General features: G+C 39.6%; 1 protein-coding gene across 3 annotated transcripts in view; it reads left to right on the top strand.

Moving 5' to 3' along the window:
- The first annotated feature begins 3,196 nt into the window (after positions 1 to 3,196).
- Positions 3,197 to 21,092, top strand: part of LOC102923679 (solute carrier family 22 member 19-like) — a 63,094-nt gene continuing 45,198 nt past the window's right edge. Inside the window, exons 1-5 of one of the 3 annotated variants that reach the window (XM_042260251.2) lie at positions 3,197 to 3,821; positions 5,013 to 5,116; positions 11,979 to 12,133; positions 12,235 to 12,403; positions 14,233 to 14,337. In XM_042260251.2, the coding sequence (XP_042116185.2) occupies positions 3,420 to 3,821; positions 5,013 to 5,116; positions 11,979 to 12,133; positions 12,235 to 12,403; positions 14,233 to 14,337 (935 nt within the window). In that variant the 5' untranslated portion in view covers positions 3,197 to 3,419. The remainder of the gene's footprint in view (positions 3,822 to 5,012; positions 5,117 to 11,978; positions 12,134 to 12,234; positions 12,404 to 14,232; positions 14,338 to 21,092) is intronic. The other 2 variants (XM_006995160.4, XM_076558902.1) reach the window with 2 other exon arrangements.

Raw genomic sequence — 21,092 nt, 5'->3', positions numbered from 1 at the left:
TGTGGGTGCCTTTGTGTTTGGGGCATAAATGTTCAGAATTGAAACTTCATCTTGGTGGATCTTTCCTGTGATGAGTATGTAATGCCCTTCTTGATCTCTTTTGATTGATTTTAGTTTGAAGTCTATTTTGTTGGATATCAGGATGGCTACACTGCTTGTTTCTTAAGACAGTTTGATTGGAAAGTCTTTTCCCAGCCTTTTATTCTTAGGTAGTGTCTGTCTTTGAATTTGAGATGTGTTTCTTGTATGCAGCAGAAAGATGGGTCCTGCTTTTGTATCCATTCTGTAAGCCTATGTCTTTTTATAGGTGAATTAAGTCCATTGATATTAAGGGATATTAATGACCAGTGATTGTTCATCCCTGTTATTTTTTGGTGGCAGTGTTTGTGTACTTCTCTTCTTTGGGGTTTACTGCTGTGGCTTTATCTATTGCCTGTGTTTTTGAGGGTGTATCTGACTTCCTTAGGTTGGAATTTTCCTTCTAGTGCTTTCTGTAGGGCTGGGTTTGTGGATAAGTATTGCTTAAATCTGGCTTTGTCTTGGAATGTCTTGTTCATTCCGTCTATGATGATTGAAAGTTTTGCTGGGTATATTAGTCTGGGCTGGCATCCATGGTCTCTTAGTGTCTGCATTACATCTGTCCAGGTCCTTCTGGCTTTCAAAGTCTCCATTGAGAAATTGGGTGTTATTCTGGTGGATTTGCCTTTATAAGTCACTTGGCCTTTTTCCTTTGCTGCTCTTAATATTCTTTCTTTATTCTGTACATTTAGTTGTTTAGTTATTATGTGGAGAGGGGACTTTTTTTTGGGGGTCTAGTCTGTTTGGTGTTCTATAGGCTTCTTGTATCTTCATAGGCATTTCCTTCTTTAAGTTGGGAAAGTTTTCTTCTATGATCTTGTTGAATATATTTTCTGTGCCTTTGAGTTGGTATTCTTCTCCTTCTTCTATCCTATTCTTCTAAACCTATTCGTAGGTTTGGTCTTTTCATGGTGTCCCAAATTTCTTGGACATTTTGGTTCATGACTTTGTTGGCTTTAGTGTTTTCTTTGACTGATGAATCTATTTCTTCTACTATCTATTTCTTCAACGCCAGAGATCCTCTCTTCCATCTCTTGCGTTCTGTTGGTTATACTTGCATCTGAAGTTCCTGATCGTTTACTCAGATTTTCTATTTCCAGCATTCCCTCTGTTTGTGTATTCTTCACTTTTCTATTTCCCTTTTCAGGTCTTGAACTGTTTCCTTCATTTGTTTCATTGCTTTTTCATGATTTTCTTTCAGTACTTTATTGTTTTCTTCTAATTTGTTTGCCCTTTCCTCTAGTTGTTTATAGCATTCTTCCCATTTTTTTTGTCTTTTCCTCTACACAAGCCTCTACCTTCTTCATGATGTTATTCATAAGGCTGTTTTCTTCTGCTTCTTCCAATTTTTGATGTACAGGTTTAGATGTTGGAGGCGGGCTAGGTTCTGGTGATGCTGTATTGCTCTTCATTTTGTTGTATGTACTTCTGCCTTGACGTCTGCCCATCTCCTTGTGGTTCATTCTTGGTCTTATCAGCGCACTTGGTTCAGACAGAGCTGACAGATTCAGGAAGTCTCCTCTCTTGTCCAGATGGGAGCTCTTGTCCAAATGGGAACCCCGGGGCAGGATGGGAGCTCTTGTCCAGAAGGGAAGTCCGGGGCGCGATGGGCGCTGTTGTCCAGAAGGGAAGTCTGGGGCAGGATGGGAGCTCTCTCTCTGGTCCAGAAGGGAAGTCTGGGCCAGGATGAGAGCTCTGGTCCAGAAGAGAAGTCTGGGGCAGGATGGGAGCTGGGGGCTGGTCTCTAAGTCTCAGGAAGTGCTGGGGTCTTGGGCAGATGGGCGTGGGGGCAGGGCATGGAGATTGCAGGGTCTGCTGGGGGTCTTGGAGAAGGGGATCCTTCCCGGTGGGTCTAGAAGGGTACCTGCCAGGTGGCCAGAACCTGGGGCCAAGTTGGGCAGGTCTTTTCCGGAGTGGCTGGTGCCCAGGGATGGGGTCCGGGGCAGGATGGGAGCTCTGGTCCAGAAGGGAAGTCTGGGGCAGGATAGGACCTGGGTGCTGGTCTCTCCCATGGCAACTCTTATAAAGGAAAACATTTAATTGGCATATGACTTACAGTTCAGAGGTTCAGTCCATTATCATCATGGTAAGACATGGCAGCATTCAGGCAGACATGGTGCTGGAGAAGGAGCTGAGAGTTTTATATCTTGATATGCAGGCAACAGTAAGTGAACTGACTCAATGGGCATGGCTTGGACATATATGAGACCTCAAAGCCCACATCCCCAGGGACACACTCCTTCCCACAAGACCACACCTACTCCAACAAGGCCACATGTCCTAATAGTGCCACTCCCTTTGGGGGCCATTTTCTTTCAAACCACCACAATACCTTAGGGGAATCAAACCAGCAGCTTGGTTCAGAGAGGCTGAGTTACTTGGAAGGGAGCTCATTTATGTCACTCCTGCTGTTTTGGCACCAGATGAATGAAAAAATGAAGACAGGAGTGTTTCAAGGTATGGTGGAGGAGAAGGGTTTATTGTAGATCTGAGGGAGAGAATAGCCAGAGGCATCTGGAAGAGTCCAGACTGAACATGGCCAGCAGACTGAACCAGGCCATGAGAACACCTAGGAACCAAGAACACCAAGAGACAAAGAGACTGCATGCCCAAAATGGCTGAGTTGTACAGGGCTCAAAAGATGGGGGAAGGGAAGTAGAAGCCCAGCCCCTGGGAGGAAGAGGTTTAGGGTAGGGGTGGGGTGATGAGTGCTGGGAGGAGCCACATGTACTGAGGGAGACTTTTCCTGGGTTTCTTTGAGACCTAACACCATGCCCTTACTCACCCTCCTACCATCTGAGTCTATATTTATAATGGGAGTTCATGGGCATTGGACCTGAAGAAGGTCAGATAGCAAAGTTCAAGAATTGTTCCATACTTCATTTCCGTTAATTTAGCTTCTGATTCTTTTTATTATATGTATTAACCAAGGTGAATATTGAGCAGTTTAGGACAATGAAAAACACCTAACTTCTGAGTTTGGAAAAGTACATATTCTGTAAAGGACTGCATGTTGCATAACAGGCTAGCTCTTGTTTATTTTTTTCACAGCATTTGTAGACCAATGTCTACAGGGGCTGTGCACAAAGTTTCTCACAAAGTAAACCTTTAACAGATTCATTACAGAAAACAACTCAGCAGAATGTTCCTCTTGGTGACTTTAAAGGAAGCAGCTCCCTACCTAACACCTAGCTCATTAAGGGATAGCTGTTCTATGGCCTTGGTGCAAAAGGGAGGAGGGACAGGATCTACTGTATAGTGAAACAGAACTTGTTGAAACCTTTGGAGTCACCCAGGAGCAATTGTCCTTGCCTTCCCTCGGACATAGTTCTTTGTCTTCGATGGCCTTTCAGGATCTCCTGGATCAAGTTGGCAGCCTGGGGAGATTCCAGATCCTTCAGATGACTTTCATTTTGATCTGCAATGTCATAATGGCCCCTCATTCTCTACTGGAGAACTTCACTGCAGCCATACCCAGTCATCGATGCTGGGTCCCCATCCTTGACAATGTTACTGTCTCTGATAATGAAAGTGGGATTCTGAGCCAAGATGACCTCCTGAGGGTCTCCATCCCCCTGGACTCCAACCTGAGGCCAGACAAGTGCCGTCGCTTTGTCCAACCACAGTGGCATCTCCTTCATCTGAATGGCACCTTCTCCAACGTGACAGAGCCAGACACAGAGCCCTGTGTGGATGGCTGGGTATACGACCAAAGCACCTTCCTCTCTACCATTGTGACTGAGGTAAGTGACTTCATTTCTTGTCATCAGTTCATGATGGGTGTTTAGCAATAGCATGAATAGTGCACATGTTTTGAGCTTAGATTTAATCTTTTAGCCAATGTTGATACTTATCTGTTAAATGTGAAACACCTATTCAAAAAAAAAAAATGAAAAGGACTTATTTTCCTGCTTATTTCACTCTAAGGGATGACTACAGTTTAAAAAGTAATTCTTATGTGTCAAATCAGTTTAAGCAAATAATTCATGTGCTTTTTTTTTTAAAATAAATACAAGTCAGTATTTATTTTTCAGCTTGGATTTCAAATAAGAAATATCTAGGAGATTGAACAGAAGCATAGTGGGCTGTCTGGGAGTATGGCTCGCTGGTATGACACTTGTGGCACGTGTGAGCCCAGGGTTCAATCTAAAAAGTCTCAATACTTTACCTTCTGTGACAGGGTAGAAAGGGGTTGTGCACATGGCCTTGGGATACAACTTCAGTACTGTCAATATATCTATATCTAATGTATATCTGTATTTATATCTAATCTAATCTAATCTATCTATCTATCTATCTATCTATCTATCTATCTATCTATCATATTTCTTTCTTCCTTTCTTTTCTTCTTCTTCATCATCATCATCATCATCATCATCATCATCATCATCATCTAATCTTATAAAGTCAATATCCAAACTCTGCTCTCAGAGTGATATGAGAGGCTGTGCTCAGGTATAGGATCCAGCAATTTTTTTTTGTCTTTGTTTTTCAAGACAGGGTTTCTCTGTGTAGTTTTGGTGCCTCTCCTGGATCTCGCTCTGTAGACCAGGCTGGCCTCGAACTCACAGAGATCCACCTGGCTCTGCCTCCCGAGTGCTGGGATTAAAGGCATGCGCCACTACCACCTGGCTCCAGTACATTTTTTAAGGCTATCAAATTATTACAGTATATGGCCAAATTTGAGAATTTCCTAGCATGGGCTACAAAGTCAGTAGTACAACCTGAAGAACTAGGTCCTAGTTACTAGGGAAAGATTCCTGGAGCCAGGTGTATTTAAACTGAAATCAAGATTGTAGAAATCAGGTGGTATTGAAATGGCAGAGGAGTTTAGGGGTCTGCTACAATGAGGCTTGAGGGTCACATTGAAGCATTTTGATATAGTCTGACTGACAGGGTATAAGTCTAACTTTGCTGGTTTCTGTATCTTCCAGTGGGACTTGGTGTGTGAATCTCAGTCGCTGGAATCAATAGCTAAGTTTCTATTCTTGACTGGTATGTTAGTAGGAAATATCATCTATGGCCGCTTAACGGACAGGTGAGTGTCTCTGGTTTATGGCTCTCTCTGTGTATGGTTATTTCAGTTCTTTGTGAGTCATTCATTCATTATGAATGAGGTAGCCATTGCAAATTATATTCTTCTAGCTGTATCTTTGATTCTAAAGAACCACAAACAAAAATGGAAATTTCACTCAGTGTGATGAGTGCTGTCTGAATAGAAGTCTATGTGTTGTATGGACACAGGAATAGCCTCTCCATGAGATATGGGGGTGTTTCAGGATGGGGAGTAGAGAGAAAGTGTGACAGCATGGTTGAGAGATATGAGAAACAGTCAACTATGGGAATGAGACCAAGATGGGCAACACATTGTTTTCATCCTATTTGAATATTCAAATACAGACAACAGCATTGACGCTCTTCCCAGAGGAGCTGTGCTTTCTCCCTCCTGGACACCTCACTGAACAGCTGTGGTGCCCAGAGAAGGGACATTATGTCTTCACTTCTTAAGCACAGTGATGGAATGTCCTTTGATACCTATGGTGTGTTGGGCAGCTATGTCTGTCACTTTTATTTCTGCTTCTGCCAAAGATGATTTCTAAAGGTCATACTTTAAGGCATATGAAACAAATCACCTAATGACAACTGTCATCGTAGTTTGTGGCATAACTTAGATCTGGTGACTGAAAAAAAAAACCCACCTCTTTTTAAATAGATGGCCATTTCTGCCAAGCGAGGTGCTGCCTTTTCCTGTGGCAGAAGTGGCATACACTTGGGCCCTCAGATAGTACAGGTTGCACACGGCTCCGTGGTGCTTCTTTTATTTTAACTTTAAACATTTGGTATCACTGTGGACATATGTACATGATGTGTGTGTAAGCATGTGTGCCATGACTTGCAATGTGGAGATCAGAGGATGACTTTCTGGAGTCAGTTCTCTCCCTTCATCTCTACATGGCAGCTGGAGGGCATGCTGAGGTTGCCAGGCATGGGCCGCAAGTGTCTTTAGCCACCACACCATCTCACTGGTTCTGCACCTCTCTCATAAGGTCCCTAATTCTATTCATGAGGGCTCCACTCTCATTTTTTTTTAATTATTGTTTTTGAGCCTGGGTTTCTCTGTGTAGCTCTGGCTGCCCTGGAACTTGCTCTGTAGACCATGCTGGCCTCGAACTCACAGAGATCTGCCAGCCTCTGCCTCCCAAGTGCTGGGATTAAAGGCGTGTGCCACCACTGCCTGCCTCATATTTTTTTTTTTAAAAGAATATCTTTTAATCGTTCTTTGACGATTTCACAGTTGTCAGCAATATATCCTTATACTCACACCAACTGCCCCCTTCACTCATTTTCAGGTACCTCAATCCCTCTCTCCCTTCATATAGTCCCCTTAAAAGAAGTCATCACAGTGTTAGGTACGATTAAGACATTCTTTGTGTGTGGGTGTTTTGCCTGTTTGTCTGTGCCCAGGGAGACCAGAAGATAGTGTCAGATACCCTCAAACTGGAGTTAGAGATGGTTGTAAGCTGCCATGTGGGTGCTGGGAATAGAACCTGTGTCCTCTGGTAGAACAGCTGGGTTCTTACCCATTGAGCCATCTCCTCAGCCCCACATGATATTTCAAACAAAGTGTGTTTGTGTGGTTCTTCTTCCTCCACATCCCCTCCCGCAGTCTCTATGCCCCTCCCTGTTGCTGACTCCTAGATTCTTTTCCTTTTCATGTCCCATTGTCTTTTTCCCACCCTCATCCTTCCCCATCACCAAATATTTGGCCTCTTTTCTGGGTTTTTTAGACTTAACACCTCTTCATATATATATGCATTGCAGGCAATGATCCTCATATACGGAAGAATGTGCAGTTTGTTCTTTTTTGGGGTGGGGTGACCTCACTTAACATTATACTTTTTGGATCCACCTATTTTCCTGCAAATCTTATGATTTCTTTACAGCTGAAGAATATTCCATCATGTGCGTGTACCACATTTTCATTATTGATTTATCTGTTGATGGACAACTAGGCTGGTTCTATGTTCTTGCTATCACAAATATAGCAACAATAAAAATGACGAGCAAATGTCTCTGTGGCAGGATATGGAGTCTTATGGGTCTATGCCTAGGAGTTACATGGATAGGTCATATGGTAGTTTTAATTTTAATTTTTTGAGGAACCTCCCCACCAATTTTCATATTGGTTGTACTAATTTGTACCCCTACCAGCAGTGAATAAATGTTCCTCTTTTTCCCACATCATGTTCAACATTTGTTTTCTGATTTCCTGATGATAGCCATTCTGCCTAGGGCATCCCCACTCACAGTTAACAAAATCTGAAAGGTCCGTCTTAGTACCATCAGGCCAGAGAGTAATTGTCCAAGTCTGACTCCTGGATGCACACCAGACCGTAGCAAGTTTGTAAGCTGCTCCTCATGGAACAGCGCTGTGTAAATGCCAAACAAATACTTTTGGTTGGAAGTAATGTTCACTCATGCATTTCAAGTCTTGTGGTATATTCTTTGCTTTTTTATTAATTACCAAGAGCAATATTAAAATCTCTCACTCTACTGAACTATTTTTCCTTTAACTTTGTTTTTATTGTGTGTATTTGAAAGCACTGTTTATGTAAATGTAAATCTGAGATTCAGCATTATAAATTGTACTTCCTTTTCTCAATGAAGACTCATTAAAATATTTATTCATCTGATTATTTGTGGATTGTTTTATTTTATTTATTTTAAAGAAGGTATCTCACTGTGTAGCACATGCTGTCCACAAACTATATATCCCAGGGTGGCCTTGAATTTACAATCCTCATTCCCTCAGATTTCCCCAGCCTAAAATTATTATGGCTAAAACAAATTTTGGAGTTAATGCAGTGTTTCCCAACACCAGGAACACGACGGAAGCCAGTAAAGGAGCTGGCAGCTGGGTGTGAGGTAACTGGAGAAGAGGCAGCAAAGGGATTAGGGAAACAGCAGAGCTGATCTCAGCAGGTTCTAGCTGGCTCCCACAGAACTTCTCTCTGAGGAACATCCAATAGGCACCTTTGCCTCTACTTAGTGTGTTGTCAACTTCGTGAGTACTTACATCTTTACACTATGTGTGTGTCTAACTGTATAAGACTGAACTGTGGGTGAAGACAGCTTCCAAGAAAGCCTCTTCCTTGCCAGGAAGGAAGATACCCAAAGACCACCCCAGGGGAGGGCAAGCAGAAGGAACATGGTACCTCAGGACCTCTAAGTTCAGATATTGGAGGCAGACTTTGACACTGCTGCTTTTTTGAACTATGCTCAAGATTACTTTGACTTCTTGTTCTACTTGGACACAGTAGAATTACCCTCCCTTAGAAGACAACAACCAAGATTGTTGGGGATAGAGGGAATGTGGGAGGGTAGATTTCCCCACAGTGTCTCACTACATATCCCACCTTAGCAAATGCTATGTGTGTTCCAGAATAGTCTTCAGATAATAATTTTGTACCTCAATGTCCTAGTATCTGGAATTGCTGGTATATACTACCATACCTGGACAAACATCTGTTTTAAAATCTATTTCTGTCTAAAATTAACATAGCTTCTTCAGCCATCATATCCTTTTAGGAATATAATTTTTTGCTAGCTTTTGAGAATTTCACATATGCATATGATGCATTTTTTTATATCATATTCATTTCACTCTTCTCCGTAACTCCTTCCAAATGTATTCCCAACCTCACAATCTCTCCCAACTTTGTGTTCTCCTGAGCTCCTTTAAAAAATAAGCTGTTGATTACAATTTGTGCTGCCCTCGGTGTGGGGCCATTCACTGTAGAATGGTCTACCTACTGGAGTCCATACCCTTAAAGAAAACTGAGTCTCCTTTCTTGAGAAGCCCTCAGCTGTTAATAGCATCTCAGCTAGGGTTAGGGACTCATGAGCTCCTCCCCACTTCATGCTGAAGTGTTGATTGCTTGAACTGTGCAGGTCTTTTGTAGTCAACCACTGATGCTGCAAGCTGATGAGTACAGTGTCCTATTTAGTCTAGAAGACTCTGTTTTGCTCCAATCTTTCTGACCTTTGGCTCTTAACAATCTCTCTGTTCTGTCTTCCTTGATGGTCCCTGAGCCTTTGGTGCAGCCATTTTATTCTTACAGTTTACATGGAATATGTCAATTGATCATTTTTCTTCTGTTTAGCCAAAGAGCTAGTTAAATTTTGATCTTTGTTTTGAATACATTCTTATTATCTTGACCTTTTCATTAGAATTGTTAATGTTTGATTAGAATTATTTATTAGTCTTCAAGAAATGTCAGAGTGTAAAGTCAATCTTCAAAACAAAGAAGGTAGGAAGAGGTACCCTGACATTCCAGGAAACCCTGTCTTGAAAAACCAGAAAAATTAACCAACCAAGCAAGCAAGCAAACAGAAAAAAAAAACAACAACCAAAAAGCCAAAACCAAAACAAACAGAGAAAAAATTAAAGAGAATCTGAAATGAGGAAAGAAGTATTCATACATATAATGATCTTTTAGATTTCAAACATCTAATATCCCCCTATTAATAAGAGATCATTCGGGTGTGTTCCATATTAGTGGCTTCCCTAATCTCTGTTAGCAAACTCCTGACAAGAGAAAATTAAGAAAGGGGTTTTTCAATTTAAAAAGTTTTAATTTTTGAGCATTTTATACACAAGTACTGTTTATATCACTTCTTCACCTCCTCCTCTAACTCCTCCTGTGTTCCTCAAACTATCTCTCAAATTCATGACCTCTTTTTCTTTAATTATTATTTTACATGTGTACACACCCACATATAAATATAACCTACTGAGTCCATTTAGTTTTGCTTGTTTGTGTGTGTTTAGGACTGACTACTTGGGATTGGATAACCTATAATCCCTGAAGAAGACTGGTTCCCCTCTCTCAGCAGCCATTAATTGCCTATAGCTCTTCAACTAGGGGTGGGGTCTTATGAGATTTCCCCCATTCATGTTGACGTGACAACTGGTGCTGTCACTGTGCTAGTCTTATTTAGGTGACCATATTCAGATTTTATGGGTACAGCTCCTGTTGTAGATAGAAGACAATTATTCTGGCCCTCTGGCTTTTGTAATCATACTATCCCCTCTTCTGTGATGTTTTCTGAGCCCTAGGCATAGTGGTTGTATTGTAGATGCATCAGTTGGGTTGAGCACCCCATGGCCAGTTGTTCTCTGTATTTTGGTTTTGCACCTGCTCGAGGATACAGTCATCATGTTGGAAAGACACAATGGAATGAGGGGTTAGGGGCTTTGGTGACAAGGGATGGAGGCTATCTACTCACATACTGCAGACTAGGAATGGGAGAATGGATAAGGACTGGTGCCAGGCTCTCTACTCAAAGTCTTCAGAGAAGCACTTCCTTCAATGAGGCCCCATATTCCAAAGGTTCTAGAACAATGCCACCATCTAGGGACCATGTGTTTCAACATTCTTTTTCTTTGGTGCAACTTTTTCTGTTTGTTGGGATACCTATATATCTCTGTACTTTTAGTTTATCTTTCTAATTGCTACATGGTGCTTCATAGTGGGAATCCATAATGAGTGTCCTGAGCCTTCTTCTGGGAATAGACAACTAGGTTACCACTAAAGGTTTGCTGTCTAAGAAGTAGAACATTTACCAGTTTTATAGATGATTCTTTCCTATGAGAATATGTATACTTTATATGATATACCTATGTATTGTTTTGACTGACCAAGTTTTACTAAGACTATCATTTTATCATTTCATCTAACACACCACTTTTTTATTCATTCCTTGTTCTAAATTGAAGCACACATTTAAGAATTATGAATATGTTATATAAATGTGCATAAAATAGAATGTATAATTAATGTCACAATGTAAATATGCTGTCGAGAGTAGCAGATACCACATAGTGGTTCCCTAGTTACCCAACGAATGTAAAAATCAATACACATGCTTTTGTTCAACTGGTCAGAAAGGATTTCTCTTCTAGTTGGCAATAAAACTGAATATTGATTTTTTGGTTCTTTCCGTTTTGTATTTCTTCATTCTTCATCTGGCTTAATTATTTCTTTAGACCTTTGTACTAGTTCTTATGCCTGCATTGTGACTTTTAAATATCTGCACAAGGAAATGCAATGTTGTTCAGGGTCATTAAATCTAAACTCAGCAGAGAGAAGCTTTGATACAGGCCACCATCAGATATTCACAGATGTTCTGTGATACCACTTTAATCCACAGGCACTGAGGTCCTGGATGCCCAAGTGCTGATTTTGATAGCAATATGAAATACTGTGTGTAATCTATACTTTTCTGGTATGAATGTGAAGTATCACCCACAGAATTCTTTGTCCCTCTACTCGATGGAAGTCTTTTGGGAAGTTATGGAACATTTGGTTGTGGAGGCTAACTGGTAGAGTTGAGTTGGGTTATTTTCACAGTAGACCTGATGGAGATAGCACCTTCTAGGTTAAGTCTGAACTCTGCTGCCGGGGTCAGTCACCATGTGAGAAACTCTTACATTCTCCTGCCACCATGGAACCACTACACCATGCCTCCCCCACGATGTGTGTACTATGTGGAACTGTGAGCCAAAGTCAAATCCTTCTCCCCTGAAGTTGGTTTAATCAAGTATCAAGTATTTTGTCACAGCAACGGAACAAGTATACATGTTAAATGCATAATTTAGTAAGAGCTATTTATATTATTTTAAAACTCCAATGTTCTATACCCATCTTGTGGCTTGAATTAGTAGGAAAAATACTGGTAACAAATCAGAGAAAAGGCTTTGGTTCATACTGTTTACAAGCACAGAAAGTAGCTTTGCAGGATATACTCTTGGTTACTTTTTGATTATCATTTTAAAGTGTCTTCAATTTGTATGCCAACTGCCCTGTTCCCACAATCTAATCCTCCCTTTCCTTTAGGTTTGGGAGGAGGTTACTCTTCATTTGTGCTTTACTGCAAGCAGCTGTCACTGAAACCTGTGCAGCACTTGCCCCCACCTTCCTCATCTACTGCATACTACGTTTCCTGGCAGGGGTTTCCTTCTCAACTTTTTCGACAAACAGTGGCTTGCTCAGTAAGTCAAAGCTTTTGATGGACATTTCCCAAGCTTTGGTTTTGACCTGGATGTCCTTCCCACCTTAATTGGAAGTCAAGATTCATTTTCTTTTCTTTCAGTAATAGAATGGACGAAACCTAAATTCCAAGCCATGGCAACATCACTGTTACTATGCGCTGCAGCGACTGGACAGGTAACATTGGCAGGCCTGGCTTTTGCTGTTCAATCCTGGCACCACATCCAGCTGGCACTGTCTGTGCCAATATTTTTCTTACTTGTACCCACAAGGTATGAATTTCCTTTCTGTTCTGTCTTATGGAATCCTGGGATGACAATGCACATGGAATCAGGACAAAAGAAATGCATTTGTTCTTGGTCTGCACCTGACAGCATGTGCTCCACTTTGTATTTTGTGACATGAGGACAAGCAGGACTCTCAGATAAACCAAGGATACTGAATTAAACTTGAATTTAAGATTATAAGTCTTTTTTTCAGATTTATTTATTTATTTATTTATTTATTTATTTATTTATTTATTTATTTAATGTATACAGTGTTCTGCCTGCAGGCTGGAAGAGGGAACTGGATCTCATTACAGATGGTTGTGAGCCACCATGTGGTTGCTGGGAATTGAACTCAGGACCTCTGGAGGAGTAGCCTGTGCTCTTAACCCCTGAGCCATCTCTCCAGCCCCGATTATAAGTATTTTTATAAAATTATATACATGTATAACAAGAGATATAGTTATACTGAGAACTCATTATTTATATGAAGTTTCTAATTGTGAGTTCTGATTTTTTTATTAATAACTGGATAAAATGTATCCCCTTGTATTCATACTATGGAAAATTGGTAATTTCTGAGGAAGAATATTCAATACATACATAGTATCACTATTAGATATGGTATACTTAATAAAAATGTGTACTATTTGATGTTTAAACTTTATTATACATAAGTTAATTTTATTTACTAGGAAAAAAACTACCCTATAAAAGAGAGAGTAGCAATGAGTCCTTATCAGAATGTTCTTGGTCTTTCTGTGTGTCTTTGCTACCAAGCTTTATTTACTCAGGTTATAATAGAATTTTTGCAAAAATATTTCATTTCATTACAGGAAAATCTTTAAAGATTTGATTGCTGTTACTGTAGTTTGTATGAGTAACTGTAAAAAGAAAAACATTTTGGAAACTGTTGTGACATTTATCTTTGCAGGTGATATGGATAAAAGACAGGAAGTAAATTTATCCTCACTGTTTAATGAAAGAAGAACATACATGATTTCTTTAGATTAAAACTGTAGGCAGGGGCCTGGAGAGATGGCTCAGTGGTTAAGAGTTCTGGATGCTCTTCCAGAGGACCAATGTTTGATACTTAGCACCTACATAGTGGTTCACAACCACTTATCCACTTCCAGGGAATCTGATGCTCTCTTCTTCACATGCATTCCTGTGGTACACAGAAATATGAACAGGCAAGACACCCTTTCACATAAAAGTAAAGCAAATAAAAATAAAATCTTAAAAACAACGGTAGGCAGAATGACTCATTCATCTCATTTGTTCTTTACATACCCTTTTTTTCCTTTCCATTTTTTAAATTTTAATTTAATTAAAAAAATTTTTTTGAGACAGAGTCTCACCACACAGCTCTGGCTGTCCTGGGACTTGCTTTGTAAACCATCCTGGCCGTGAAATCACAGAGATCCATCTGCCTCTGCCCATCTCGTGCTAGGATTTAATGTGTGTGCTACCAAGTCTGTCTCACTTTTTTTTTTTTTTGGTTTGAAAGTTTAAAATTTTTATTAGATATCCAAATATGATGTATGTATCTCAAATTTTCAAAAAGTTTATTCTTTGAAGTTTTCATGTATACACTGTATACATGAATAGAATGTATCTTGATCACATTCGTACGTACCTCACTATCCCCTTCCAGCTCCCACCAGGACCCCAATCACATCTTCCCAGCTTTATGTACTATTTATACTTACATATTTATCTCTCTGAGTCCAATGAGCACTGCCCATGTGCTCCTGGGTGTAGGATCATCCGCTGGGTTATGGGGGAAGCTATCAGTGACCACATTTCTAAAGTGACTTTCTCTTTTCCAATAGCCATCAACTGCCAATAAATCCTCAGCTAAGGGTGGAACTTGGGGTGCCCATCCCCCTTCCTGCTAGAATTTTTAACTGGCTTGATCTTGTTTGCTGTGAGATCAGGTAAAACAGCCATGCCGTGTTGAGAGGAAAGCATTCCACAGCACTCTTTTCCACCTTCTAGTGCTTACATTCTTCCTGTCTCCTCTTTCACCGCTTTCCCTGAACCCTGGTTGGGAAAGTGTTGATATAGATGTCCCATCTATGGCTGAGAACTCAGTCACTTATTCTCAACATCCTGAAGAGTTATGATGCCCTGCATTAACCGCTGCCCTCTTCAACAACAAGTTTGTCTAACTAACGAAAATATGAATATAAATTGAGTTTGACAATCTGAGCACACAGCAAAACATCAATAATTCTTTGTAGAAAGAGTCTGGAAGTGTTCCTTTCTTAACTATTTTATGGAATAATTCGAAAAGTATTGGTGTTAGTTCCTTGAGATTCTGGTAGGATTCTGTGCTGAATGCATCTGGGCCTAGAGTTCTTTAGGTCAGGACGATTTTATTTATGCTTCAATTTCATTGCTGGCTATGGACCTGTTTAAATTATTTCATCTTGGCTTGATTTTCTTATGTTTCATGCAACTAGATATTTGTCCATTTCTTTTAGATGTTCCAATTTAATGGACAAGAGATTTAAAAATATGTCCCCATGATTTTCTGAATTTCATTGGTATCTGTTATAATGTTTCTACTTTCATTTCTAATTTTCCTCATTTGGGTCACTTCCCTCTTTTGGTTAATTTGGCTAAGGGTTTGCCAATCTTGCTTGTCTTTCTAAGTTTTTGTTTTCTTTTCTTAATTTTGGCCCTGATTTTGATTATCTATTCCATCCACTGTTTTTGGGATTGGTCTGTTCTTGTTTTTCCAAGGCCTTAAGATACACCATTAAATTATTAACGTGAAATCTCTCAAATTTTTTTGATATAGGCACTTGTACTACAAAGTCCCCTCTTAGGATTGCCTTTATTGAGTTCCATAGATTTTGGTATGTTGTGTTTTTATTTCATTCAGTTTTAGCAATTAAAATTTTCCTTCTTGACTTCTTCCCAGTCATTATTTAGGTTCCAGGAATTTGTGTACTCTCTGTAGTTTCTATTGCTATTGATACTCAGCTTTATTTCTGTGTGGTCAGATAGAATATAGGTTGTTTATTTAAGTTTTCCTATATTTGTTGAGGTTTGCTTTGTGTCTTAATATGTAGTTGATTTTGGAGAAAGTTCCATGGGCTGCCACTGCAAAGGATGCATGCTATTTATTGTTTGAGTAGAATGTTCTCTAGATGCTTGTTATGTTCATTTAATTTTATGTTATTTCATACTAATTTTTTTCATTTAGATTTTTACATATAAATAAAACACTTAAAATATTGGAGGTGCAACATATATGTTAGCTCTTAATATTTATAGCATGCTTATGTTTTAAGCAGATGTATGAATATGTTAGACATAAAAGAAAAAACTTATCTCATTTAAATGATTGTCTTAGTGAAATTGAGAACAATTTTGATGTTTTTTCTTTCCCAAAATAAAGAGATTCTTCCTTTTTTTTTTTTTTTTTTTTTTTTTTTTTTTTTTTTTTTTTTTTTTTTTGTACTCTGTTGGTGATCCTTGTGTCTGTAGTTCCTGTTTGCTTACCTAGGTTTTCTATTTCCAGAATCCCCTCAGTTTGTTTCCTTTATTGCTTCTATTTCCATTTTTGGGTCTCGAACAGTTTTATTTGTTTCCTTCAACTGTTTGTTTGTCTTTTCTTGGTTTTCTTTAAGGGATTTACTCATTTCCCCAGTTTTTGTTTGTCTTTTCCTTGATTTCTTTAAGGGATTTATTCACTTCTCTTTTAAGGACCTCTATAATCATCAAAAAGTTGGTTTTAAGGTCTTTTTCTTGTGCTTCAGCTGTGTTGGAATATTCAGGGCTTGCTGTAGTAGGCTAGCTAGGCTCTGGTAGTGACATTTTGCCTTGGCTTTTGTTGATTGTGTTCTTATGCTAGGGTCCAGGCATCTGAGTTAGGGATGATTATAGGTCTAGGTGCCTGTTTCTGGGTTTGTGATTTTTGGATTGGTGTTTTGTTTCTTGGTTTTTGTTTCTTCTTGGTCTTCTGGCCTGTGGCCTGCAGTTGAACAGAGTGGGATAGGGTGAGGTGGGAGGGGGTGTCTCCATTGGAGTTGGAGGTTGTACTTCTGGTGTCCCTCTGATTTGGCAGGGGAGTCTCTGACTGATTTGAGGTCTGGGACATGGTGACAAGGAAGGGATGGGGAATTGGGGAAAGGGTAGAAGGCACTGAGAAAGTGGGGGAGGGCCTCAGGCTGGTGGCTGGAGGGGCCTCTTATTCTTTTGTTTTTAAAAACAGTTATTACTTTATTTTTTTTTGTCCTGATCTATGTACTGAAGAGATTGGAGTATTGAAGTCACCCACTATCACTGAATGGGAGTCAATTTGGGATTTTAGAATTAATAGTATTTCTCTTATAAAATTGAGTGCCGTTGTTTTTGGCACATATATATTTAGAATTATGGTATCTTGTGGTGGATTATTATGTTAATGAGTATGGAATGACTTACTTTATCACTTCTGATTAGTTTTGTTTTGAAGTCTGTTTAGTCAGATATTAGAATATTTATCTATGCCTACATGCTTGTTGGGTCCATTTGTTTAGAATCCACCTTTTCACTTTTTAATTCTAAGGTGATATCTATTTTTGTTTTTAAGTTTTGTTACTTGGAAGCAGCAAAAAGAGATTCTGCTTTCTAATACAATCTGTTAGTCCCTGTCTTTTTATTGGGGGAACTGAGACCACTAATATTATTATTGAATTTTGTATATTTATTTCTGTCATTTTTTGTTTTTATGTTCTTTTCTTAGACCTCTTTAGATGAATTGTTCTGAAATTGTTCATTTATTCCCTGTGACTTCTTGTGTGTGTTCATTCTTGTCTTGAAAGCAAATATTCCTTCTAGTGTCTTCTGTAGAGCTGGCTCAGTGGTCAGAAATTCCTTAAATCGGTTTTTATCATGAAAAGTTTTAATTTTCCATTAATTTTAGTAGATAGTTTTGCTGATTATAATATTCTTGGTGGATAATTGTTGTCTTTCAGAAGTTGGAATACATCTTTCCAAGCTCCTTTGGGTCAAAAAGTTTTTGTGAGATAATCAGGAATTATTCTGATGGGCTTGCTTTATAAGTTATGTGACTTTTCTCTCTTAGTCTGTGTTTTTAATGTTTTAACTACAATATGTTGTGGGGCCTTCTTTTTCCTGGCCCCATCTAGTTGGAGTTCTGTAGGCCTCTTATACCTGGAGGACCATTTTTTTCTCTAAGTTTAAGAAATTTTCTGATATGATCTTTATTGAAAATATTCTTCATGCCTTTGCTATGGTGTTCTTCTTCTGTGCCCAAAATCTAAAGGTTAAGTCTTTCCGTGGCGGTCCAGACCCTTTCCACTTTCTGTTCCTACTTCTTTTTAAATCTACTATTGACTTTTACTGAGTGATCCAATTCCTCTCATTGTCTTCCATTTCTGATACTCTTTGTCACATGTCCATTTTATCAGTGAGGGTTGCTATTGAGTTTTTTATTTGACTTACTGAGTTTTTCAATCCTAGCATTATTTCAGTTTTGGTTTCCTTCATTAATCCTGTCTCTATTTTCACTCCTTGGATTGACTTCTGTACTAGCTGCTTTTCTGCTGCTGTGATAAAACACCATGACCAAGGCAGCTCACAGAAGGAAGGGTTTATGGTTCTAGAAGGATAAGAGTCCATCGTAGCAGCAGGCGGCAGGCATGGAGGCTTCTAGAAAAAACTGAGGGTTCACATCTCAAATTACAAACAGGAAGCCAAGAGATTGAACTAGAAACAATATGAATCTTTAAACAAGGCTACATTTTCTAAACCTATTCAAACAGCGCCACCAACTGGGGATCAACTATTCGAGTGCTTTAGACCATCTTATTTAAGCCATCACAAGTTCCTCATTCCTTCATCTCTTTGTTTTTGTTCTCTAGGAGTGTATTTATGTCTCCTTTGACTTGTTTGAACATACTTATAATTATTCCTTTGAATTCTTTGTTCAGTAGTCCTTCCAAGTTATTTTCATTTGGCGGAGTTGGCGTTTTCTTTGGGCCACCAATTTGCTGTTTCTCCTTAGTGTGCTGGCTGCTCCAAAGCTCTGCTGTACTGCAGTGCCTCTTAAAGGAGCCACATCCATTTTTTTTTGTTTGTTTTTTGTTTTTGTTCTTTAGCTTGTTTCCTCTCTTTTTTCTTCAGCTTTCTCAGGCCCTATGTGGAAATTGGGGCACCATGTTGGGTGCCATTTGTAGTTGGTATTTTCTTTGAGCCACCAACCAGCTCCCAAATAAAGACACGGAGATTTATTAATTATGAATGCTCGGCCTTGGCTTAGGTTTGTCCTACTAGCTCTTTTAACTTAATTTAACCTGTTTCTATTTATCTGCATTTTGCTTCAGGGATTTTTACATTTCCTTCATTCTATGTCCTACTTTTCTGCTTACTCTGTGTCTGTCTGGCCCCTGGCATCTCCATGTCATCTCCTTTTTCTTTCTTCCCTTGAGCCTAAATTCCTCCTCCTACTTATTCTCCCTGCCCCGAAGTTCTGCCTATACCTCCCACCTCACTACTGGCTGTTCAGCTTTTTATTAGACCAATCAGGTGCCGTAGGCAGGCAAGGTGAAACAGCAACACATCTTTACACAAATAAACGCAACATATCTTTACATAGTTAAAATAATGTTCCACAATGTAAACAAATGCAACACATCTTTGCATAGTTAAACAAATATTCTGCGACAATTAGGTGCCATTATTATGGGAGCAGTGACTTGTGGAGGAGAAATGCTGTGTTGGTCTTCCACTTTATTTCTATTTCTGTTATGGGACTTGCACATCTGGAGTTAATTTGTTGGTTGTGTTTTCCTTTATTCTTTTACATTTTTATTTACTAAAGTTATGTCTCCTTTAAAAGTTTCAGTAAAGTCCTACTAGAGCTGAGATGCTCCTTTTCTCTCTGGGACTGGTTTTTAGGGCTGGAAGATCTAGTTCTATTGTTTCTCTGAGGGTCAGATATTGTCCTGTGTCAGTGAGGCCCTCTTGACTGGGTTTGCAGCTCTTGCTGTGAGTTAAGGAACTCTTGACATGCCTGTGGTCTTTACCCAGAGTCATATCTGGCTCACCCTAGTTTCTCAGCTACTGCTAGAGCTACTAGGAGATGTGGAACTTTCCACACATCTGTAGTCTTTTCTTTCTTTCTCTCTTTCTCTCTTTCTCTCCTCTCTCTTCTCTCCTCTCTCCTCTCTCCTCTCTCCTCTCTCCTCTCTCCTCTCTCCTCTCTCCTCTCTCCTCTCTCCTCTCTCCTCTCTCCTCTCTCCCCTCTCCTCTCCTCTCCTCTCCTCTCCTCTCCTCTCCTCTCCTCTCCTCTCCTCTCCTCTCCTCTCCTCTCCTCTCCTCTCCTCTCCTCTCCTCTCCTCTCCTCTCCTCTCCTCTCCTCTCTCTCTCTCTCTCTCTCTCTCTCTCTCTCTCTCTCTCTCTCTCTCTCTCTCCCACCCCACTCCCTTGTTTTTTTGAGACAGGGTTTCTTTGTGAAGCCTTGGCTGTCCTGGAACTAGCTCTGTAAACCAGGCTGGCCTCAAGATCACAGAAATCTGTCTGCTTTTGACTCATGAGCACTGGAATTAAAGATTACTGGCACACACCTGTAGTATTAACCTGGAGTTAAAAACAGGCCCTTTCATGGGCCCTCAGCTTCCTTTGAAGTTGGCAAAAAATGTGGAACTCTGCAAGCAACAATCCTTTCATGTATATTTAAAAAATGTATCATTGACCTTCACTGAATGACCTGTTTCTTCTACCTTGTCTTCCATCCCTAATATTTCATTTTCTGCATCATCCATTCTGTTGATGAGGCTTTCTACTGAGTTTTTTCTCTACAAAATTGTTATTTATTTACTTTAGTTTATTCTTCTCTCATACAATACATCCTGACCACAGCCTCCCCTCCCTTCCATCCTCTCAGTCTGCCCTCCATCCCCCATCCACTGCTCCTCCACTTCCCTTCAGAAAAGAACAGGCCTCCCAGTGACATCAATTGATGGTGGCATAACAAGATTCAGTAAGACTAGGCGTAAGTCCTCATATCAAAGCTGGACAAGGCAACCCAGTAGGAGAAAAAAGGTCCCACAAGCAGGCAAAATATTTAGAGACATCCCCATTCCCATTGTTAGGAGTCCAACTAAAAATTTAAGCTTAACAGCCTGTTGTAGTGGCACACGCCAGTAGGATTTGCTGGAGGAGGCAGAGGCAGGAGGATCATGAGTTTGATGCCAGCCTGGGTTCCACTGAGGTTTCTATTTGAATTAATTATTGAGTTTTTCATTTTCAGCATTTCAGCTTAGTTTTTCTTCAGTAATTCTACTTCTTCACTGGATTCTGTTTTTATATCTTGCATAGACTTTATTCTATTTCTATCTTTGTTTTTTTTCTCTTGGAGCATATTCACATATTATTTGAAGTGCTAAATCTAGTTATGATAATTATGTTGAATTATTTGTCTGGGATTTTTTTCTGCTCATTTTTATAATGGATCATTATTTTGGGATTAGTAATTTTTGGAAGAGTCATGTTGTCTTGGTTTATCTTGTTTCTGAGTGGGGACTGAAGCAGTTGGAGAACTTTGTTGGTTGAGTGTTTATTTCTTCCTCTTTTTTTTTTGTTCAGGCTGCCTTTTCTTTTACTAGAGATACTTACAATATTCAGGAGAGGACTAAGTCTTAGTATGATTGAGATGTAATTTTCCTCTTTAAGT

This window comes from Peromyscus maniculatus, chromosome 1, assembly GCF_049852395.1.
Source record: "Peromyscus maniculatus bairdii isolate BWxNUB_F1_BW_parent chromosome 1, HU_Pman_BW_mat_3.1, whole genome shotgun sequence".
Lineage (NCBI taxonomy): Eukaryota > Metazoa > Chordata > Mammalia > Rodentia > Cricetidae > Peromyscus > Peromyscus maniculatus.
The sequence above is the reverse complement of the archived record's forward strand: the minus strand, read 5'-3'. Positions and strand labels throughout refer to the sequence as shown.